Source organism: Haliotis asinina, chromosome 4, assembly GCF_037392515.1.
Source record: "Haliotis asinina isolate JCU_RB_2024 chromosome 4, JCU_Hal_asi_v2, whole genome shotgun sequence".
In the NCBI taxonomy this organism is placed as follows: Eukaryota; Metazoa; Mollusca; class Gastropoda; order Lepetellida; family Haliotidae; genus Haliotis; species Haliotis asinina.
In genome coordinates, this window is record NC_090283.1 from 26,888,253 (window position 1) to 26,912,833 (window position 24,581).

Sequence of the window (24,581 nt, forward strand, 5' to 3'; positions counted from 1 at the left end):
TCTCGATCTACACGAAAACAACAGCTGTGCACGTGTTTCAACCTCTATCGCACGGCTCTCCTCCTTAGCGCATGTAAAGTACTGGTCGCGATACGCTGACACGCGAAGCCATTCGCTATGTACAAAAGGAAAAAATCAAGTATCAGAAATGTAAAGCATGTTATCTGAGCCCATTTAAGCTCACATGAGTGGGTTTGTCATAGCTCTCAAACAATCATATATCAGCAAGTGCTTCTCTGCTGCAGTGGAATTCGAAGGACAGGCTGAACGTGACTTCGTGACTTTCTTTGAGGATCAATGTCATGATTCCTCACGAATGGCAGTAAAACTGGGTTGAGAGCGTTTATATTGGTTGGAGATTGTCTAGACATGCAGATGTTATAACTGAAAATATTTGAACAAACATTTTAGATGCATTCAATACCTTTAGTTTTGTTCACTTAACCTGCAAAATCAGCAAATCAGCTTTGGATAAATTGCTCCACCACAAACCGGCCCTGAGGCGACCTTCCCCCCCCCCCCCCTCTCTCTCTCTCTCTCTCTCTCTCTCTCTCTCTCTCTCTCAAAATTGATGTACGATCTAAGTGACGACTCCCCCCCTCTACTAGACATGTGGAATACGAATTCACCCGAACCACCTCGCCACTTTCCTACAATTTCTAAGCAGTGTTGGTGAATATTTATACCTCCCCAGAACAATATGGGCGAGCAGGAGATTTTGAGCCTGTTAACAATCCTTGTTTGTTAATTTACCACCAAACACGTCAGTCAGTGGTAATGGACGCAGGTAAGATTTTGTTCCTCAGCAAACTGTAGTCGCCGTAAGAGGCGACTAACGGCGTTATGTTGTCAGGGTCACTGACCTGGGTAATGCATGTAATGTTATCTAAATGATGTAATGTGATGCTCGTGATATCAATCACTGGATATCTTGACTCAATACGTGCGTTAACCTTGCGTCACAGTGTCAACACACATGGAAGATAACAACCTACTTGACGGCAGTTCTTAAACAATGACACAACCACCTAGCGGGCTGCCGATAAACCACTGACGCCCTGGGATGTTGAGGGCGATAACAGGAAAACGAAACATTTGTATTATGTAATTAATGAAGTCTTGAGTTGTGTATATACGACTGTCATACAAGCATGTTCCTACATTCAGAGGTGCACACCCGAAGACAAGACACACATATCCGTTACGTCACAGACATGGACGGTAAAGTTGCCTTGGTAACAGGATCCACAACCGGCATTGGTCTAGGAATAGCCAGTCATCTCGCAGAGAAAGGATGTTCGATCATCTTGACTGGTTTGGGCAGCCAAGAGCTCATCGATTCCATCCTGAAGGATTTTAAAAAGTAAGAATACTGTTCACTACTCTGCATCACCACTGACTGTAAAATTATCAGTATGAAACTTCAGACCAGTGAGTGATAGTATGAAGAACAATAGAGGTCGCCATGGTTTCATGATCCACTACGGGGTCGTAAATTTTCATCATTGTCAAAACATATCTGTGACGTGAAGGGGCTAATGTTCACGAAGCAAGCGATCACCGATAAGAAAGTGGCGTACACTGTAACCAAGGCAACGACAGTGCAACGCTCACAAACGGGGCCATACTCCGGGACGCGGGAGACTTTTCCAAGTCCGTTCTAAACTTACGTCATTTCTATAGCCCCATTCCCGTGCACATACGAGTAGATTTGCTTATGTGCAATACTTATACATGCGTGTGGCTATGTAAATCATACCACATCTTCATATGTAACAGGTAAGGTGTGCAACTGAGGTATTTATAGTGAGGCTAGACACAGATTTTGAAAATCCCTCTCTGTTAGACCATATATAAAAAATATTCTTGCTTCTCATTACCACCCGAACCAAAAATTCGACCCGGCCCTAAGATTTTTTTTGGATTTTTTTATTTTGATTGATTGATGTTTTTTTACACTAGAGAAAATGCTACTTTCAATCTCAAAATGTACATGTATGTTCCACAAATTTGAGTTTTGATTTTTTTTCTCGGAGAAAGGTAAGCATTTCCACAGAAATCTAAGGGACTATGGACATGAAAATAAGTAAATGTAAAAATGAACTACGCCTGACCGACCGGTCCTGTGCATAGAGCTCAGGTCACAACTCTGTTGAAGCTTAGAAACGTTCTGCGCGGATTGTCTTGGATGGGTGACCGTGTTTGGCAGCTTGAATCCAGAGGGTTTCTAGGACTTTGTTCCTGCCCTACAACGAAGCACATGTGACACATATGGTCTCACCTCAGCCAAATGAACTTGTTCAAAACTGCCCCTGTTCACACAGCAGAAAATGGGTACCCGGTGAAATAGGTCGTGAGACTAATTACCCTCTAGCGCCTCACGGGCGGCTTGTGTTATCCGAGGTAATAATGTGTTAGCGCTTTGACCATGCGCGAGTGTGTGGAAAAGGTGCAATCCAAATAGCCATTATTATTGTTTATTTATTATTTTGTAAGAAGTGATGAGAAATAAGAATATTTTTAAGTGGCCTTAATGAGATTCCACATGAAGACTGTGTGCTTGTCAGAGACGTGTATATGAGGTGATATCCTTCAGTATATCATGGGAATTCAGTATATCATAACTTACTGGTCTTATTTCCCTGTCACATGAAAAACAACAGAACTTTGGCACATGTTGTGACGCTCACACCTTCAGCAAATCACCAAGACTGACAAGGTATGGGGCGGTTTGGTAGAATCGTGGTTAAAGCGTCCGCTCGTCACACCTAAAGCCCGGGTTTGATTCCCTACAACGTGTGAATCCCGTTTCTGGTTGCCCCAGCAGTGAGTGAGTGAGTGAGTGAGTTTAGTTTTACGTCGCACTTAGCAATATTCCAGCTATATGGCGACGGTCTGTAAATAATCGAGTCTGGACCAGACAATCCAGTGATCAACAGCATGAGCATCGATCTGCGCAATTGGGAACCGATGACATGTGTCAACCAAGTCAGCTAGTCTGACCACCCGATCCCGTTAGTCGCCTCTTAACGACAAGCATAGTCACCTTTTATGGCAAGCATGGGTTGCTGAAGGCCTATTCTACCCCGGGACCTTCACGGGTCGCCCCAGCAGTGATATTGCTAGAATACTGCTAATGCTCTAGAATAGAACTATACTCACTCACTAGCTCTGACCACGTGTGACGTCACTGCAGCCGAAATGCACGAGTGGTCGATGACCCATTCTTAGCCAAAATACCCACCCTCGTGAACAGGTGTTGTCTTTGTTATTATTGATCATCGCTACCATTGCTATATTTTCCCTCTCAGACATGGGCTTAGAAACATCCATCTCCTACCTGCACTAACACTGATGTATATGCAGTTTTGTCAGTATCGTACACGTGCCTCTGGGTGGTACTGTTTAAGGCCTACTTCACGTCTGGCTTTCCTCCCGTATGAAGTGAGTGAGTGAGTGAGTTGGGTTTTATGTCGCTTTTAACAATATCACGGCAGGAGACACCAGAAATGGGCTTCATGCTTTGTACCCATGTGGGGAATCGAACCCGGGTCGCCCATCGCCCGTCATATTAAACTGACAAATGTTTATATGACTAAAATGATGTTTAAAGGAACGTTGAAGTACTCACTCACTCACTCACTCACTCACTCACTCTGCGTGTTTCAGATACAAAGGTCGAGTTGACTATGTTCCTGCTGACCTCTTTGACCCTGTGTCCATAGCAAACTTCTGTGACAAGGTCTGCGATATACACCCAGATGGGGTTGATATCCTCGTTAACAATGCAGGTGAGCTTACGATTTCAGCGATATTCCTTGAAATCAGAACACAGGCGAGCTTACGATCTCGGCGATATTCCTTGAAATCAGAACACAGGCCTAGGAGAGTTTTGAAAACGTAAACGGCATAACGTCAATTCAGTGCAGTTGAACTAACAATCTCAGAGGCATGTCATCAAAACAGCAAAGGTAAGTTTTATAATAGCCGATGACTGCAGAGCTAATCAGGCGAGGTAACACTTCGGTAGGTACTGACTAAAATATTTTGCTCATGACTATCTAACAATATGTGACAGTGAATACTCGATTTGGGGCATGCAGCCACTGTTACAATCACTCCGTCATGGAATGATGTCACACCCGACTGGATCGGAATGCTCGCTGACTTCAATGGTATATTTGTCGCTAGAGGCTATTATCTTCGACAAGGTTTATTCATAACTTAATTACATTTTATCAATCACATATTGCTTCAGAATCGGTTGGTGACCACCTGATGCTGTTTGTCGCCTCTTACGACATGCATGGGCTGCTGAAGACCAGTTCTGAAGCTCCATAACGAACAGGGACAATTATTACACAGGACTGTTTATTATAACCGGATATTTTAACCTAATAATCAATCACATATTGCTTCGAACTGCATCGGGGAAGTTCACACCTGTAACCGGAGGGTAAGTCTAGTAAATAAAGCGTTCACTCGTCACGCCGAAGGCCTGGGTTCGATTCCCCACATAGGTATGCCCAGTTGTGCTGTCCTTCACTGTGATATTGCTGGATTATTGCCCAAACGGCGTAAAACCTTACTCACTCCAACTGAGTTTACGTCATCGCGATGTTCCAGGTATTCAGTACGTTAGAGCCGTCGAAGACTACCCCTTGGAGAAGTGGAACCAGATGATTGCAATAACCCTGACGGCGCCATTTCTTCTCACCAAACACTTCCTGCCACGGATGAAACAGAAGGGTGAGTGCCATCTTGTGATTTAGAGTTCTAATGTTGAATATCCGGGTTAGAATTGGTCTTCAGAATCGGTTGGTGACCACCCGATCCTGTTTGTCGCCTCTTACGACAAGCATGGGCTGCTGAAGACCAGTTCTGACCCGGATCTTCACAGGTCAAAGCTAGCGGTGAAGCTCCATAACAAAAAGGGACAATTATAATTACAAAGGGCTGTTTATTATAACCGGACATTTTCACCTAATACTTCGTCTACATTAATATCTAATGGCAGAGAATTCTTTCGATTACTGAACAAATTGCAAAACAGTATTTTGGATCAGACATAAGAAAGATATACCCTCTCGCCGCCGGGGTTCAATGACTTGTCATCTCCCAAGTCAAACCTGATCACTGTATCTACATAGTCGCCTCGCAATGGCGAATACCGGTTTCTGGGCTACTGCGAACACAGTTCCCAGTTTCATCAACTCAGGGCATCTGCAAACAGTAGCGCCACAGCCTCGGTACATAGTTTAGTCACAACGGTGACATTTGGTGTCTCGGTAGAATGTGCCCGCCAGTCGACAGCCATTTGCCCTCTTGTTACAGCGCCGCAAAGTTCTATCGTTGCATAAACCTTCTTCTTTTCCAAGATCGCCGTTTCGTCGATACAGGCAACCATGGCCTTCAGATCGCACAACCGGATGCCCGCACGTGTATTCCGAAAGTCGCGTTTCACAACCCAGTAATTCGTTATTCTCTCCACAAACTTGCTTTTTTGAGTGTCAGCTGACATCCATTTGTCGTATGAGGCCTATGGAAGAAGGATGTTTCTATAAATGGTGCATCAGCCTTATAAATATTGACATGAGACTAATTATTTCGTTAATTTGAAAAACGTGTCAGCTGTCAGCGTGACTTGATAACAACTGGGCTGAATCATATATTTAATTTTAATATCATCACAATCCACCAATGTTTTCTCAAGTTGTAATCCGTTAATGGAACGTCCATGTGCAAAATGTATTGAGGAGGAATTATCTAATCTGTACCTACTGAATTAGCGTAACTGCATCTGAACATAGAGAAAACAAGACTTTTCCTCTGGGTTATGTGACTTTGTGTACATTTACCGCCTGAATATGTAGTTTTTTGGGGGGATCTCGTTTCCATTAGGGAATATCGATATACGAATATTTGTATATCACTTTAATGACAGGTAACGGGCGGGCCTGGGTTGGCTGCAGACAAACTATTTATTCAGGGTATATACTGGTATTTGGGTTTTTTCTCACAGAGATGCGGAAAAGAAGAATTTATTGTGTTTTTGCACCACAGTTGATATTCTTAGCACCCCTAGCCACCCTGCCCCCTTACGTATTCTCAGGAATACATATACGCACCCATGGAATCTCTGCGTCCATGCAAGTCTCCCATGGGATAATATTGATGTTACTGAGGCCGTGCAGGCTGATGAAGGCCGCCTCCGGGTCCGAGTGGAAGTTGAACTCTCCGCTCATCGTGACGTTTCCTATACCTAGGGAGAAACCATTGATCATATCTGTATTCTCCGCTCATCGTTACGTTTCCTATACCTAGGGAGAAACCGTTGTACATATCGGTATTCTCCGCTCATCGTGCCGTTTCCTATACCTAGGGAGAAACCATTGTACATATCTGTATTCTCCGCTCATGGTGCCGTTTCCTATACCAAGGGAGAAACCATTGTACATATCTGTATTCTCCGCTCATCGTGACGTTTCCTATGCCTAGGGAGAAACCATTGTGCATATCTGTATTCTCTGCTCATCGTGCTGTTTCCTATACCTAGGGAGAAACCATTGTACATATCTGTATTCTCCGCTCATCGTGACGTTTCCTATGCCTAGGGAGAAACCATTGTGCATATCTGTATTCTCTGCTCATCGTGCCGTTTCCTATACCTAGGGAGAAACCATTGTACATATCTGTATTCTCCGCTCATCGTGACGTTTCCTATGCCTAGGGAGAAACCATTGTACATAATCTGTATTCTCCACTCACTGTATACTTTCCTATACTTGATCCATTTGAGGGAAGCTGGGAAGGTATCTTAAAGTTCACATGCAATGCAAAACACAACTTTTATTCTGATCCCTTTCGATGTGGACTTACCGAAACAAATTATCGAAATAACCAATTCAACTTATAACGTTGAAAATAACGCGATCAAGAAAACCCCGCAAAATCAGAGTTCAAACGATTCACTAAATTTCCCCAGCGCTGGGAACAAAAATTGGTTTCGCCGGCTGTGCTGCGCTGCAGTGATTGAGTTCGCACGGCTTGAACCGCGAAGGCGACTCGTAAAGGCACAGCAAGTGAAGCGTGCTCGACGCTGGAGAACAAGAGATGATTCTTGTGATTACATTCATGTTAGCTCTGCAGTCCCATACTGGCAGATTTGCAAACCAAACTTTCAAGAAAGTGCAGCATTAGAAATGCTACTTTCATTGCTACAGTAGCTCAGCTTGAAAACTGAAATGGTGTTAATATGAAAATATGTTGATTGTGACAAGTTGTCTCTGTCACAGACAAAACTCTGTGTCTGTTTGATTGGCACCTATGTGTCTGCCTGCCCGTCTGCTAATGACAATATGACCAGAGGCAATTTGAACTTAACACCTATCAGACTATACACCATAAACAGAATATATTAATTTATGGCAAGGTTCTGTGTGCCACATGATGTAATTACACAGAGGGGCATGTGTGATACTTGTACACATGACATTTTATTATGTCTGTGGGTTGCAGACAAACTGCATCCATTTTTACGAATGACTGGATCGGACGGAAACCAGTGCAAAATCAGATTGTTAGTTTCAAGTCCTGCTTTGTACTTGGACGAACGACAGTTTCCAGCCACGTAGTCTTTCACCATCTCCGTGTTTGTTTGTTGGATCGAACGGAAATGCAGAGAGCATGTATTTACAAAACCCAACATCTCTATATACATTATTTATGGATAACAACTTCTAGTGTATATGATGCGACGCTCCAGTATGGATTCTTACACCGTTATCACTTTTGCTTGACAAAGGTATATGAATCCATTCCGAACTTCGCATCATATACAAGTTGTTATCCATAAAAAATCTTACTTTCTTATTACTCACTAGCACTATACTTCTAAAATGCCAGTCAAACAGATCACGTCTACATATAAGCAATGAGCCGTCTTAAGTCGGCAAATGAACCAGTCAATGATAAATGCACTTAAGTGCCCATCCACCCGCTGTGACCGGGTTCGGTCTCCCGGGTGCTTCGTTTCGAGGAAAGTAAACCCAAGTACAAAATATTGTACTTTTCATTCGAGATTCTACGCTTATAATTCTGTTTATTTGTTTTTTCACAATCGGCAATGTATATCATATGTCATGAATAAGTGATACTTGTGTTTTAGTTATGTTTGTTTGTGGTATTTTTTGGTTAAATGTGACCTGTAATACAGTCTAAAGTCACTCCGGTTCTTTTTCATGGAAACATATATTCTTTATACTTGACTTGCGTTACTTTTGCCTGTGAGTATATTTGCTATTGTTACTAATATTTGCCCATTTTATTTGCTGAAAAAAATTCCATTGATGGGCCCACATTTGAAAATGTCAGAGGTACATTAAATGTGCAATACACATTCTCTCAGTTCCGTCGAGAGCGGATGCCGGCCCTCCTTTCTCCCGTTATATGTGTTAACAGGCCCGCTTTTCTCCCATTATATGTGTTAACAGGTTAATAATACCTTTATAGTTACCACCCATGATGTAGACGTTCTTCACCTTCTTGCCAAACTCCGGGTCTATTTTCAGTGCCAGTGCAATGTTGGTAAGTGGTCCAACAGGAACTAGAGTAATCTCCCCTGTACGATAATATGGTAAATATGTGATTTCTTTTCCACGTGACTGCTGAATAATAAAACATAATAAAAATATTTCAATTTAGAAAAATACGTTAAAAAATTCATAAATACGTAGTTTGGAGAAGGGTGACAGCTGGTGCCACGTTGCGTAATATTTACGACCTTGTACCTGGAAACATGTTGACCAATCGAATAAGAGCATTGACGGCATGTTCTGATTGGACGACACTTGTGTCGATCTCTTCGTCCCAGTCCGTTTCCCCCAGTCCGTCGTTGCCATGGAAGAAAGCTGGTTCACGGTTGTGAGGTATAATCGGGGAATCCGCTCCCCTGAAGACCGGAACCTGAATATGGCGTGAACTGAGTTTTATCTAATATTGGTTGAGACTCAATGCGTCCTTGCCGCTATCCATCAACAGCCTATAGCATAATATGTCACAGTATTTGGTTGAAACTGCAAGTGATATTTGAAAAAATATGACTGGGATTTAATAAAAAATACATGTTTCAACTGAGTCTTGAATATGTATGGGTTGGATAGGAAGTGGGGATGTTACAGCCTTCTTACCCATTGTTCATCAAAGATGTCAGGATTTCTTTCAGCAAGAGTGAGAGAGTGAGTAAGTTAGCATTACGCCGCTCCTAGCAATATTTCAGCAAAACCATGGCGGGAGACCCCAGAAAATGGGCTTCAAACATTGTAGCCATGTGGGGAATCGAACCTGGGCCTTCGGCGTGGCGAGCGAACGCCTTAACCACGAGGCTATCCCACAGCCCGTTTTCAGCAAGAACGGACTAGGAACATTCCACATGGAAAATGGTCTGGACCAGACAATCCAGTGATCAAGAACATGAACATCAATCTGCGCAATTGAGAACTGATGACGTGTGTCAGCCAAGTCAGCGAACCTGACCACCCGATCCCGTTAGTCGCCTGAAGATGAATGTTACGTTCTTCTCATATGTTCATAATATGAAGATCTATCCTAGCTAAGTATACGTCCCCTGACACATTTTGCAACCTTTGTATTCTAATCTTGGCTGAAATGTAAAGCGTCTACATATAGTGCTGCGTTTATACACTCATTTCCTTCCAAGTCACTGCGAGGATAATCAGTAATTGTCATCAGACACTGTTTCCTCGTAATATGACGAGAAGCCATGAACGATTATTAATTTCATTTGTAGATATTGAGATATCAAGACTGTAGACTGCATACATGTTTATTATGTGATCGCAAGTGAATGTCTCTGGCAAAGGAAACTGACTGACCCAAAATACGGTAACTGAAATGTTACCTGACCAGACAGCCAGATGTTGTGAAGTTACTCACCTACATTTCTACCAGACCATCAGACTGGCTAGCTATAGACCGTATGGTGGAAATGTGGCCCTTCTCGGTCGGTCGGGCAGACTTCATTTCATACACAGGCATCCCGATCTTCATATGTATGGTTTTCAAAATATTCCTGTGAACTCTTGTGTATTTCGAAAATAGTTAGAATAGAATAGTTAAAATTTCTTGCCCATTTTTCCGAAATACTTACATTTAGTCGATCACACACTTTGAGAACTCTCAATGTATTCTCAATGACTTTATCCACGTGGACGTTGCCGCTTACACACGTGACACCAAGCACTTCCACATCCGGGTGACTCAGTGCCAGGATAATGGCGGCTGCGTCATCGATGCCAGTGTCAACGTCCAAAATTAGTTTTCTTCCCATTTCTGAAACAGTCAAGAACAGAGAAAAGATTTAACGAAAAATATGTGTATTTTTTCCAGCGTGTAGGGAAGTTATAATAAGTGAGTAAATAGGTTTAGCGATCAACAGTAAAAGGCGAGTAACGAGGTCGGGTGGTCAGGAACGCGGACCTGATGGACAGATTCCAGTTGTTTAGATCGATGCTGATTGTGTCAGTTAGTGGATTGTCTGGTCCAGACGCGTTTATTTAGACTCGTCTTTACGTCAAATAGTGTGGCGTTAAACAATAAACAAATCCTTGGCCAAGCATGTCAAGTTCATCATGAAGAAGCGATAGTTCATACTCAGACAGGGCGAGTAGACTGCTAATTTTTCTTATTAGCTCCATGCCATGTGCAACGTTCGCACGAATTGTATCAATTGTGAAATCGATATCTTTACTTAAAATATTTTGATTCAAATCTTCAGTAGGTTTGACAGTTTTACTTTATGCTTCATACATGTAAAACGATTGAAATATTATTATTATGTTATTTAATGTGACGACATTGATTTGCATTATTTAGAACACATTCTATTTTGGCCAATAGAAGCTCTTTTGAAAAAACTGCACTATCATGAATATTCATTCTAAACAGTACTTCATTCGTACACATGATGCGACGATTAGCATAGTAAAGCAGTTTTATACTTTACATTACAGCACAACGACGGACTTGATATCAATTACAATAATGCCATGAAAACCTACAGAAATGATACATACAAAACATAGGGTTGCGTTTCCAAACTATGTCGATCGTGGTAGTATTAATTATAGAATATTGCATGTAACTGGGCGTGATGATGCATTTGTCCAAAAATTAGGTCATGGAATTGAGCTCACTGCTCACTGAACGAGGTCAAAGTATGTGAATCTAAAGGATATGTTTCTAATGGCATCTTAAATCATGAGGATAAGTATCATATACATCCTTCAGTCAAACAATCAGCGAGCATGATCTGACTATAAATAAATACGGATACCTCAATACACTGTTGTCCGTGCGGCTCGCAGGTCGCAGAGACGAAGGTCACTGGTGAATATTCAAATCACGTGATCTGCTATGCTAGTCTGGTCCCCTTTTGATGCTGCGCGGACGATACTGACCCACAGTGACTGCACGACCACCTGGTTCCCGGGGTGTGCTGCGCCAACGCTTCAGTGTCGACCCGGGAACCAAGCTGGCTTGATGATGAGCCTGTCAGAAAAACAAGGGCGGGCACGCGATGTATTTGCTGCAGGAAATCACAGGGATCACTGGAAAGCACACGCACTCTGATGACCTATTTTCTAACAACATTCTAGGTTTAATTGAACGCATTGTGTGATAAATTACAACAAAAGATATTTTTGTAAAAAGATTATGTTAAATAGTCATTCTGTCATCGGTTCTGATATTTGGCCAACAGATTTTTCAGGTGACAGGACTCGGAAATTGTCAGTTTTGAGCGAAATGACACTCACTCCCAAACTTTACGCACAGGTCCGTCACTTGTTTTTCATTTCATCGACAGTGAGGGGTGTTGTTGTTGTTGTTTTAGTATGCTTACGGGGTATATCTAATGGTCTTTCATAAGGACAACTTATTCGGAAACTTGAGTGAAGAAATATCTTTCAGTCTTGGTTTTGTTACATTTCATCAGGACTGAATGTGACGGTTAATATGTCGTCAGCATGTTCAAACGGGAACTTTGTACAATATGGTCTCGTGCTCATAATTTGCAGTGGTGGTGAAGTAGCCTAGTGGTTAAAGCGTTTGCTCATCACACCGAAGACCCTGGTTCGATTCCCCACATGGGTACAATGTGTGAAGCCCATTCCTGGAATATTGCAAAAAGCGGCGTTAAACCATACTCACTCACTCACTTATACTTTACATAGAGCTAAGAACAGAAATATGATTATTGGTTCGTGTTTGTTTTTGTGCTACTGAGCCATTCAGTCCTGCAACATCTGAATCTCCGTATTGATTATGTTCTATGTATTCGGAGTTGAACGTGGCTGACTGTGGAATGTCTTTTTATTAGTGATTTCATCTGTGTCATTGAGTGTCAGTGAACCTTACATAAATGTTTTAATGCCATCGAGCATGCACATGTCATTCTTAAGCTGTACGTCAACTGGTTGGGCACTTTGACGTTTGATGCACTGGATTGATTTCACTCTGATCTTTTCGTGTCGGTTTCACCTTAGAAGGGCGGTGGGGTAGCCCTGTGATTAAAGACTTATCGAACATGTCCAGCAACAAGAAACGTGTCATGCTTTATGGATGACAAGGTCGTAATAATATTACGACGCAACATTTCGGTATAGGTTCAAGCAGGCAAGAGTTTCCACCATACCTTTCTCGTTATTCATGACCTTCTAATTTGGCATATTCATATGTCCAACAACACCTCTCACGCCGAGGATCCAGGTTTGACTCCAACATTGGTATCGTCCGTTAAGCCCATTTCTGGCATCCCCGCTGTGATATTGCTAAAGGCTCCTTCACACTTATTTCGAATTGACAGGGATCGGCCACACTTTGTACCGCATTCGGGTGAGAATGTCAAAATAAACATTTTTTCAAGCTTTGTATGAATGCGACTCCCAAATGCTGTCAGAGGTAGGAGGTCACGTTTTATGCAATTCGGTGGTGTTTTGGTGAAGTCAAGGATTATTTGAAGAGAATTCGGCACGTTCTGTCTGTATTCCGGGTATATTTGAGGTACAGTCAAGTTGTATTCCAACTTCAGTCGAAATATTCCGATACATTTGAAGAATATTCCATAAGTTCAGCACCAATCGAGATACATTCCGACTCATTCTAGGCACATTCAAGACATCCTGACAGGATTTGAAACGACTTGTCTTTTCTGTTCTCCCTCGAATATGTTCTGAATATTTAGAATGCGGTACGAATACTTTAGAATGCAGTTAAACTGCACATCAAATGCCGTTCGATATTTGTCCACTTCGAATGAACCTCGAAAGTTTTGAACATGTTCAAAACATTCGGGCATGGTACAAGAATTGATCCGAATAGTTGTAGTGCAGTAAGATGTTTTAGAACGGTTCGAATTTCCAGGAATCTCCGGAAAATCATATTCTAACAGTATTCCTGCTCATTCCGCCTCAAGTGTGAAGGGGACTATTAACGTAAGGTGAAACCCAAATTACTCACTCACCCGTGCGATATCGACGCCCCGCCGCCACCCACACCCATACACCCCTCGCACCAACTTTTACATATGGCAACACATCCACAAGGAAATCCGTCCACTCCACACACCGTATGCCCAGGTACCTAAAAACATAATGTATTCACCATCCCCGTGACGACTTTTGACGTATGTTACAGGTTGGGGTCGCATCATCAACATGTCGTCACAGATGGCAGTGATCAGCACCAATGGCAAAGCTCCATACTCCGCAGCTAAATCCGGTCTCGTGGGCTTCACTAAGGTCAGTAGTCCATTTGCGAGCCTGAAGGTCAAGGTCTGGGTCAAACGTTGCATGCCAAGGTCAAGGATAAAAGATGATACATATTCCAAGAGGTGTCCAGGCTAGCTATTCTCGAAACGTTCGTAGCCCTACGAACTTCTTAAGCCTATACTTAACACATTGGCTACGATCAAAGTTAAGAATTCTTAGGGTTACGAACGTTTCGAGAATATGGGCCCAGGTATATTCTGCAATCGATACAAGCTTACGTCCTGTGTAGACTGAACGCCGAAAGAAACGTTACCATTTTTCCATAATGACGGAGGTATGTATTTTCGGCTGGCTTTGTGATGCGTGGACGTCCACTGTTCTTGGTCTGCGTACGGTGACCCCAGACTGTTATAAATCTTATAAGCGTGAGACGTTGGAAACAGCATTGTATGTGGACCCCATCTGCACCAATTCCGGTGGCTCTTTTCTCTCTTCAGTTGTTAATCGTGGCATATTTCTCATACTAGTGTATCATATCATGCATTCTAGTATCTCCTTATATCCCACAGAATCATTCTACACGTGAAATTGATGCAAATACTGCTTGAATATTGCTACGTTTTGGCGACTGATACTGCGATGTGTAAACGGAAAATGGAAACATGTTACTTTGCACGTAATAATGATAACAAAAATCATTTTAGATGTTCCTAAACACAATATATTTTTTCACAATATCAAAAATGTGTTACATTTTTATACTAATGCAGATCAGCATAAAATGTTTCAAAGACTGAAATCATAGGAATTTTTCTTTTACAATTTTACACACTTTACGGTTGTTTCTTGTTTTAATAGTTGGAAAGTGGTCTTGGACTTTAAATGGTCTGTCTTTGTCTCAACACAGAATGATATTTCAGCCTTTCTTTTGGACATCTAAAATCAGTGTTATTGGTATATTTCGGCATGGTCGAAAATTGGACAATTTATAACTTATCTGAAAAAGATGCTTTTCACCTAAGTACGAACGCAAGAATATTTTTCGTGATTTGCATAGAGCTGTGTTGTTGAGCTTTCTTGTCAACAAATACCTTCCTACTTACGTTTGATAGTTTTTAAGCAATTCATGAAGAAAAGAGGGTAACGGTTCTTTTGACGTTTAGTGTATATGTACAAATGTATGCATATCGTTTAGAACTGTTTCGGACTGCTTAGCGTGGAGTTACTTCCATAGCGATCCCTTCGGCTTTTATGTGTTCTCACTCGTTCGCTGTTCACAGGGCGTGGCGCTAGAGGCTGCTGAATTCGGCGTGACGTGCAACGCGATCTGCCCTGGGTTTGTTGATGCTCCAAGTACGTCACATATGTATTCGAATTTTATTTATAGTGCTCTGAACCTGTTTGGTGTTGCTTGTCTTTAGAGGCGAGAAACATCGAGTAACAAGCGCTGACTTGTTATCGTATCCAAATTGAGTAGCCAGGTCCTGATGGTCACTGGATTGTCTTGTCCAGACTCGATTCATATCACAATTAATGTCAACGGAGAACACGGTGCACGGGATTCTGGATTGATAAATTCAATTGACATTATTGTCATAATCAAATTTTGTAATCGGTATCTAAATATAATGTCAGTGACCACAATCACTGGATTGTCGTGTCTCCATCATTTGACCGTAGTCATGTAGCTGGAATATTGCTGAGTGCGGCTATAAGCAATAAACAAAAACCGGAAGAGTTGTGACTTCTGGGTAACACTCGTGATGTATCTTCTTTTCAGTGGCTATTCGGCAGATGGAGGATTTGTCTATTGAAAAGGGAATAAGCTTCCAGGCTGCGAGGGTAAGAAAACCTTCTTGAATATCTCTCCTCCCCTCTCCCCTACCGTCTTATGTTCGTGACCTGTGAAGATCCGGGTTAGACCTGGTCTTCATTAACCTATGCTAGAGATAGGAGGCGACCAATTGGATAAGGTAATCAGACTCGCTGACGAGATTCTTCATCGTTTCCCAATTCCATAGGTCATGCTGCTGATCCCTGGATTATCTTGTCCAGACGCGAGTAAACAACAACAAACAAACCTCGTAGACAAAATTCAAAGCTCGTGTTACCACACAGCTGTCGACTACGTGTTGTAGTGGAATCAAACGTGTCTGGAGAGCAGAAGGTCGGAACTTCTGTGTGAGAAGTGCCTGAAACGGAATCGTGAGGCCACCTTTGTCCCCACGACACAGAATCTTTCTAAAAATATTTCCGGGATGGTCACATTATACCAAAAGGACGACCATTTAACCTTTGCCAACCAGTCTTATGTGTTCTAGAATGTTTGACGACAGACTTATTTATTTGTAGGAACATTTCACCAATGCGCATCCAACCAAGAAAGCTGTCACAATTGAAGAGGTAAGATACATTTATGGTAGGTATCCAATGACTACCGTAGATATTTCTGTTGAGTTTTTCCATAGCCTTCGCAAAGATGACTGACCTCAGACTTCCGTGGCTTTCATTGTGGACGTCTCTATTGTATTCGTTTGGCAAATGGCCTTGAAGCTTTAGGTTGTAGGTCAAACTCACGTATATACTTCCGGTTGCAATATCCAGAATGTGGTCATCCATTTGTCATGAGTTTAAAGACGTACGTTTCCTAGCAACGGTACCTATTCTTAAAGACGTACATTTCCTAGGAACGGTACCTATTCTTAAAGACATACCTTTCCGAGGAACGGTACCTATTCTTAAAGACATTTTCACAAAGGTCAAGGCCAGGTTTGAGGTTTTGTTAAACTTGGACAAGTCACCATCTGTTTCTTAGTCATGGCTTTATCTACAAATATGACACATTATTTTTTATTTATATTTACCTGAACTATCGGTTAGATATTTATTGAACGTAATGTGTTATTAGCCTTACGAATGTATCTCTGACCTTGACCTCAACCTGGCCTGTCGCTCATGTCTGTTTACAGGTGTGTGGTCTTGTTGACTTCCTGTGCACATCATCAGCCGACAACATGACGGCAAGCGCCATCTTGATGGACGGCGGGAACGTTGCTCACTAGCGCAAAGTCAAGCTGGACAAGAGGAGTGAAACTAAATCCATTACGTAATCAGATTCTGTTGATATAGTCTATGTAGATGCCATCTATGACCAGAGCGACACGAAGGACGGAGCTCATTTTGTGAAGCATCACACCTCTGACATCCAACATTCATTACTCCAGTTTGGTTATCCGTTTGAAGTCAGTATGAAGTACATTTGTGGGAGAAATACACTCGAGATTCGTAGAGAAAAACACACGTATGAGCAAATGTGTTATCCCAGACGAAACAAGTTCGTTTGTATTATTTCCATCAACGTTCATAACTATTGTACGAAAAGAATGTTTATGTTGAAATTTCAGAATAAAATTTTCGAAAAAAGACTTTTTTTCTCATTTGTTGGTCAAACCACCTGGATTTACGTGAAAATTTATTTATTTATTTATTTATATATTCATTCATTCATTCATTCATTCATTCCTTTATTTATTTATTTATCCAGTTCACCTGCTCAAGGCCGTTTTGTTTCCCCATCGATCATTGGATGTCACTGTCAGCCAGCCAGCTTTAGCCAGCTCGACCACCATGCCCCTAAATTATATGATTTTATTTATTACTCCACTTTGTTGTTGTGCAGCGAATCATATAATGACATTTACATATGAAGTTATATTGAAGAATTAACGTGTGCCCAGGGCAGTATCATGCTGATGTGATTTTCATGGATACTTAACGAAATACGTTAAGGACTACGCCACTGTTCAATATTTTAGTATTAAATGCATCATAATATGTAATGTTAAATATTTTAATGTTGAAAATCGGAATGCTTAACCTTCTTTGCTTTCTTTACGTGACCACAAAGGGGGGGGGGGGGGGGGGTCGTTAGTTGGATGGTGATGTTTCTTATCAACTATTCTATTCTATACCTAGATCATTTTCTTTGGCCATTTTCCATTGTCAGTTCTTTAATCGTTGCCCTTATCATATTCTATTTCTGCATATTTCCTTGTCCTATCCCGGCTACATTTTAGTTCAACCTTGTGATCGATCCTGTGTCTTCACCTAGGTGATTCCACGCCTTGATCACATTACTTCATACTGCACCTTGGTCTCAGACCGTAACGTAATGAGTACACATGCACCCAGGATAACGCTGACCTGCTGACCTGCTGACCTGCTAGGGTCGTTTAACGGAACAATCCCTTGAGGTAAAACTAACAGCACCCCCTCCCACCATCTTGCCCCCACCCAATGGCCTTCCTCTCCCGAGTACTCATTCCGCCTGTAGACAGCCAAGGGAATTGATCCTCAATAGGTCAACGTTATCTGCGGATAACAGCAAAACATAATCACGTGCTTGATGGAAGCACTCGGATGACTGGGAATAGACCCCCAGGTGTGTGTGAGCACGTGATCGGGTGGATGTACCCCTACTTCCTGATCTTGTATCACGCCGGTTGTTTGTTCTGTCATTGTTGGTAAGGTAAAACTGTCCTCTAAGTAAATATCACATGTGACGCGGGGTCAAGAGTCGATAATCACCTTGCTGAAACTGAGTTCAGATATGTTATCTGGAGTGAGGGTCACAGGCTGTTTGGGTTTTGCTTTTGGTTCTTGTTTTTGTTTGGGATTCGGGGGCGTGAGCATGTTTGTGCTTTTTTGTGTTTGTGAGGGTTTTTTTGTTTTGCTTTTCGGCGGGATAAAATTTGGGTTGCGGCTGGGAGCGGGGTGATTGGTTGGTATTTTTGGTAGTTTGGAGCGGAGTGGAGTTTTTTGTTTGTTTGTTTGTTTGTGACTTTTTGGTAATTATTTATTTTGTATTAATCTTTGGTTTTATTGTGCAACTGTTTTGTTTTATTGATGATGCCTTTTTTCTTCTATTTAATTTTTATTATAACTTTATTTATGTTTCTTTTGTTGTTGTTGTTGCTGCTGTTGCTGCTGCTGCTGTTGTAAAACCTCAGGAAAACAAAGTTTAACTACTGGCAGTATCTGTGGAACGGGTAATAAACGGACCTTAACGCGTCTTGTACGGCAGGCATAAGTTGGCTTCGTTTTTCCTTCCAGATCTTCCCGTCGCTGCGAGAAATAACAGAAACCAGTCTAAGGCTTGCAGGAGACGTCACCTGTATGTGTCCCGTCAAAGACAGTTTGGGAATATTCTTTTGTGGTTTCATCTGTTTTTATCTCTCCAAAAAAGAATGTTTAATTTTAGTCTTATCGTCTTATGTATACTGGTTAGGTGAGGCTTACATCCGTTGGATGACCCTTGTCACGTGAAAACGGTATTGGTGGAGCGATAAACGGCCAAAGTGTGAAATCATCTTGTTGATTTTTAATAAGAAAATATCTTATGCCCAAACGCAAAAAACAGAAATGGGGTCATTTGGACTGATTGCCAGATGTGCGACAATACATTTGACAATGATTATTGAAACTTCTTATTTGATAATGGTAATATGTATGAAGAAATTGGAATTAAGATCAGTGAGTTAAGGTTTTTCAGTTGCAACATAGCATGTCGTGTGAATGTTATTTTTAACGAAGCCATGAATGTTACAGGCTTTTGGGCAGAACGTGGGCATGTGATCCGAACTGAGAATCATAATCATTGGTCATCGGATCCTGACACGTGTAAGGGACAAAACTCTGTATCGACTGTTGACCGCCTAAATTTTGACTATCGGTAGCATAGAGAGACGAATGCGATGGTGTATTTTGATGAAGTCACCCAAAGCACCAGAAAACGACCTAAATATTACATCCTTTAAAATTAGTTCCTCATATTACAATCAGTATTCTGTAAACATTTCGAAACGATTACGGGTGTCTATCTATTTTCGCCGATATTTTTGCAAACTGTTCCAGCATAACAATACAGCTCGACTCTTATTTCACGCCAGCGGTCTTATCCAGACTTAAATATTTACAGACCGCCGCCATGTAGCTGGAATATTGCTGAGTGAGTCGTAAAACTAAACTCAATCACTCATGATATTGGTCGGTATTCAAATATATGTTATCGTCCGTATGCAAATCATGCAAAACATGTTTGGTGTTGTGACGACCGGCCACGAAACAATGATTCGTAAAGATAGGTTCCCATACGTAGGTCACGACGCTTCGAGAGACCTTAGTGCTTCCGGTGACAAACAATATTTCATGCATTTTCATGGTTTTCAGGTGACAGTAAGGAACCGATAATGCTTGCAGGAATAAAAAACATTCGATCTAACCACAGGGGCTTGTACTGTTGAAAATAATACGTCCTGGGTCCAACATGCCTACACTGATATCCATACACACATAAAGAGGGAAAGGGATGTAACGCGCACAAAGTTGTCGAACACCCCACTCTCGATTATGGGCGAATTCTGGGTGGGAAATTGTGGAACATACAGCCGCTGCTCTCTAATTGGTCAAATATAAATCACCAGTATTATTTTTATGTCGTGGTGCGATGTATCGTGTTGGTGCGAGCCTATTGAGGGTGAAGGACAAACATGGTGGACTCCATCACTCGATACCGCTAATTTCCCAAGAAAGTCGTGTATTACAGGTAAAAGAATAACATATTTCAATTGCGGGGTTGTAGAGCGAAAACGGAATATCTAGCGATTACGGTAATGTTGTTTTTCGCCGATCGGGTGTTTTAATGTGAAATACATCGTATTTCTTCCCCGAGAGGCGATGATTTTCGTAGGCAGGTACAAATGAAAAGGTTGTCTTTTCCCGAGTTCCAAGCAAAAAAGTTACTCGGTACATAGCGCACCGATTTTGATAATTTTGGATTCATTCGAAAGGGAATTTATCTGGCTTTATTTCACTTATCGCGACTGTATGTTCCACAATTTCCCACCCAGAATTCTCCCATAATCGAGAGTGGGGTGTTCGACAACTTTGTGCGCGTTACATCCCTTTTCTATGTGGATGTCAGTGTAGGCTTGTTGGACCCAGGATGTATTATTTTCAGCAATACAAACCCCTGTGGATCTAACTATTCCCAAATTAGCCAACCATTACGACTATCGACAGCTGTGACAGCCAAGCTTGGTTGTACACCTGAACCGGTCCAGTAAAGTCATATTTGCCGAAACACTACTTGGAACCAGAAGTGTTTCTTGAAAACTACGTTTATCACCGGAAATCTGGTACCAGAAATAAGCTGGGCCCCGTCTCGCATATCGCAAGTTGGTGCTCTCAAAGGGAGCCATAAACAAGCTCAGTACCGGAAGTAGCGCCTCCCGAGACTTACAGGTCCCATTAAACTCGATGGATTATGTGAGTTTTTATGTCCTGGTGAACGTTGATCCGCCGCAAGTACGTGTCAGAATTTGGATTTACCCTCACGAGTCCTTGTACATTAGTATAGGACTCTCCTTGGGAAAAAATACACAGTAATCACGTCATTATTAGATGTCTATTAATCCATAACCTTCTCCAATTGTGCGTTATGTCTTACGACCCTCTCCAAGGGAATGTCATTTTCTTTCAATCAAGAAGTCTGTCATTATGTCCAATGTAGCCAGACATCGGGAAGGTGAAAATATATACCTGAAAATAAATATATCAGATTAGAATTTTAACAGTCCTAGTGTAGTTGAACGGGACGTGATTGCTGGCAGTATGTCACATGTAATTATCATGGTGGAAACATGCGTGCACCACAGTACTGAGACAAGTGTGCTGTTTACGTCGCAGGGAACAGTATCTGGGCTGTATCACGGTGACCGGTCAACAATCTGGACGAATCACCCTTAATAAGACACCAATATTTACCGCCTTCTCCATTATTGGACGCCATCAAGTGCAGGTTGGTGAGGAGTTTGACATCAAACCTACCTGATCCCCCCCATTCCTATTCTGTCGGGGCTGTAGTGTATCTTAGTGGTTAAAGAGTTCCCTCATCACGCCAAAGCCCAGGGTTCGATTCCCCATATGGGTACAATGTGTGAGGGCGATGGGGTAGCCTTGAGGTTAAAGCATTCGCTCGTCACGCTGAAGACCCAGGTTCTATTCCCCACCTAGGTACAATGTGTGAAGCCCTTTTCTGGCGTATCCCACCTTGATATTGCTGGACTATTGCTAAAACGGCGTAAAACTAGACTCAGTCTTTCACGACAGGCACAAGGTACTGGGGATCGTTTTATGGTTTGATATGTTAATTTGGTATTGTTTGTCGCGCTTAGCCATCGCACAAGCAAATAACGGCTGTCTGTAAATTATCGACATTGGACCTGTCAATCCAATGATTGATATTATGAGCCTTCATCTGCGATGGGGGTATAATAACACGCATCAACCTCAACCTCCATCTGTCGCCTTTTACGAAGAACACAAGTTGTTTAAGATGTATTCCATCACTGATCTTCGTGACCTTTCCGTGCCAAGCGGTAAGGTGACATAGATCTATCTCGTAAATATGCCCTAATGCGATGATCCAGTAACCGATATTCAGCAAACATTCCTTACATTATCTCTAGTATATCGACCTCTTAAGACTTACAACGCTACTGGCCTAATGACCCAACATCATCTGTCCAGCGTGCACGAAATTCTGTCTCAAACGAAAATCTTGCTGTTTGCTAAACAGCGCACTCAGAAACAGCTTAGATGTTGTTTTTAATCAATCGAATCAGGACCAGACAATCCGGTGATTGACATACGAAGACATGTATCTGTCGTGGAGGTCGTTAAGCCTCATCACCGTGGTATCATGTTACATGTATCGGTTTATGAAGAACCATTCTAAGCCGGAGTTTCACTGGCCGGAGAGTTTTCTGACCTCACACCCGGACAGCCATGAGGTTACCTTTATCTATCTAATATTCATGATGCGATGATCTAGTAACCGATATCTAGCTAACGCTCATATTGTAAATGTAACTTCCAACTTAAGAGCAGAATTTCTGCAGATGGTCACCGGGGGTTAAAACTGGTCACTTTCGGGATTTGAATGGTGAGACTCGCTGACTTGGTAGACACATGTCATCGTATGTCAATTCTGAGGCGTAAAACTTACTGCGCACGTAAAAACACGGCTGCCTATCCAACTACACCAACTCCACGGGATCGTCACCACTATCTAGCATCTCATCTAGAGTCTTCATACGGTTCATGGGTGGTCCAAGACGCTCCGTACAGCAGAGTTACTTCCCTTGACTGCGACCTTGGATATGGAGACGTCAAAACGACCCATAAGTAGGTCTCGGCACTTTGCGATTCGGGTCAAGTAAAACAGTACAACGATAACTGTCAGCATTTCTGGCTTCTCCTCTTACTTATAATGAAAACGACAAAAACAAGAACAATACAAACATAGTCAAAATCATTCTGATTACTAACATCTCATATTTACGTACAAACGATCCCTGAATCAAGGGAAGAGTCCTCGTGCAGCAGTGCAGTACTGCAGTAAATAGGGTTTTAAGAAATTGTGGACTGTTTATCCCAGATATGGTCGTAACCCACATCTGGTCGCTACAAACGTGCAGATTCAAATACGTAAATATTGCATACTCCGGGTGAATTAATTCATTCTTCATTCTCCCCAAAGTGAATTAATTAATTAATTTGGTTCACTGTGATACTTACTCCTCCCGTGTCCCCTCCCCCCACCTCTCTCTCTCTCTCTCTCTCTCTCTCTCTCTCTCTCTCTCTCTCTCTCTCTCTCTCTCTCTCTCTCTCTCTCTCTCTCTCTCTCTCTCTCTCTCTCTGTGGATGTATGTTGATAAGCATACCTAACTCCCGTTCAAGATATAAGCATACCGATTTTTGATATGGATTAACCAGTTCTAATCGTCTAAACAGGTTTAATTTAAATGAAGTGCGGATATTGTCTCACAAGCACGGTTCTTTCGAAAATTGTCTTGTGATTCTTCACACAGGGATCAGTGTTACTGTAAAATATACACCCTGTGAGTCTGTCAGAGAGTGTTGGGTCGTCCATACGTGTACTTGTAGTGTACATGATCCAATATTGAATTAGTCATAGAATGCTGGCAACAAATATGAACGTGTTCAAGTATAAATAGTCAATAAAATAAACTATATTGTCCAGATAAATGCACCGTATGATTGTAATAGCTAATGAATTACTTATCATGAATTTAGGTTTGCTTGAATTTGTTTAAACAATACAGAAATCTAAATTTGGGGAATATTTGTGAGCAATGCGTGCCACCAATGATGACAACACTTCAGAAACGGACTATAGACGTTTGGAGACTGCGCACATGTCAACATGTCAGTTCATACCGCTGATACAAGAATGAACGGTTTACCGGCCTATTGTTATCTAAATTCATAGTCAGAAATGAATGACAGTTACGTGTCTGAACAGGGAAATTATCTGTAAGTACATCGATATCCACATTTCAGTCAAAACCCGACGGGAAATGTTTCCAAAATGTGTAGGACGAGGGGTAATCGGCCACGGGAATCTAAACAGGTTTGTTCTGAGCTTTACATCGCATCTGCATTATGTCAGCCATATAACGGCGACAAATCTGAGTAGGATATAAGTGAGTGAGTGAGTTTAGTTTTACGCCACAATCAGCAATATTACAGCTATATGGCGGCGGTCTGTAAATAATCGAGTCTGGACCGGACAATCCAGTGATCAACAACATGAGCATCGACCTGCGCAATTGGGAACCGATGACATGTGTCAACCAAGTCAGCGAGCCTGACCACCCAATCCCTTAGTCGCCTCTTACAACAAGCTCAGTCGCCTTTTATGGCGAGTAG

At 42.0% G+C, this 24,581-nt stretch overlaps 2 protein-coding genes across 2 annotated transcripts; one reads left to right on the top strand and one right to left on the bottom strand.

Moving 5' to 3' along the window:
- Positions 1–1,214: 1,214 nt before the first annotated feature.
- On the top strand, positions 1,215–17,101 carry LOC137282399 (D-beta-hydroxybutyrate dehydrogenase-like). The gene is made up of 8 exons (XM_067814147.1): positions 1,215–1,363; positions 3,670–3,791; positions 4,627–4,749; positions 13,714–13,817; positions 15,068–15,140; positions 15,568–15,629; positions 16,140–16,190; positions 16,757–17,101. The coding sequence occupies exons 1-8, from the start codon at positions 1,215–1,217 to the stop codon at positions 16,847–16,849; spliced, it is 777 nt and encodes a 258-aa protein (XP_067670248.1). The 3' UTR covers positions 16,850–17,101.
- On the bottom strand, positions 4,744–11,425 carry LOC137282398 (nucleoside hydrolase-like). Its single transcript, XM_067814146.1, has 6 exons — positions 11,354–11,425; positions 10,169–10,350; positions 8,790–8,964; positions 8,504–8,620; positions 6,129–6,262; positions 4,744–5,539 (listed from the first exon to the last, which is right to left on the bottom strand). The coding sequence occupies exons 2-6, from the start codon at positions 10,346–10,348 to the stop codon at positions 5,210–5,212; spliced, it is 936 nt and encodes a 311-aa protein (XP_067670247.1). The 5' UTR covers positions 10,349–10,350; positions 11,354–11,425; the 3' UTR covers positions 4,744–5,209.
- Positions 17,102–24,581: the final 7,480 nt, after the last annotated feature.

Bases quoted from the DNA above. Each gene is read 5' to 3' on its own strand.
- LOC137282399 (XM_067814147.1), top strand. From the start codon at position 1,215: ATGGACGGTAAAGTTGCCTTGGTAACAGGATCCACAACCGGCATTGGT. The intron at 15,141-15,567 runs GTACGTCACATA...TCTTCTTTTCAG, and splicing joins TGGGTTTGTTGATGCTCCAA to TGGCTATTCGGCAGATGGAG. The intron at 16,191-16,756 runs GTAAGATACATT...GTCTGTTTACAG, and splicing joins AAGCTGTCACAATTGAAGAG to GTGTGTGGTCTTGTTGACTT.
- LOC137282398 (XM_067814146.1), bottom strand. From the start codon at position 10,348: ATGGGAAGAAAACTAATTTTGGACGTTGACACTGGCATCGATGACGCA. The intron at 6,263-8,503 runs GTATTATTAACC...GTTTCTCCCTAG, and splicing joins CATGGGTGGTAACTATAAAG to GTATAGGAAACGTCACGATG. The intron at 5,540-6,128 runs GTGCGTATATGT...CTTCTTCCATAG, and splicing joins TGGACGCAGAGATTCCATGG to GCCTCATACGACAAATGGAT.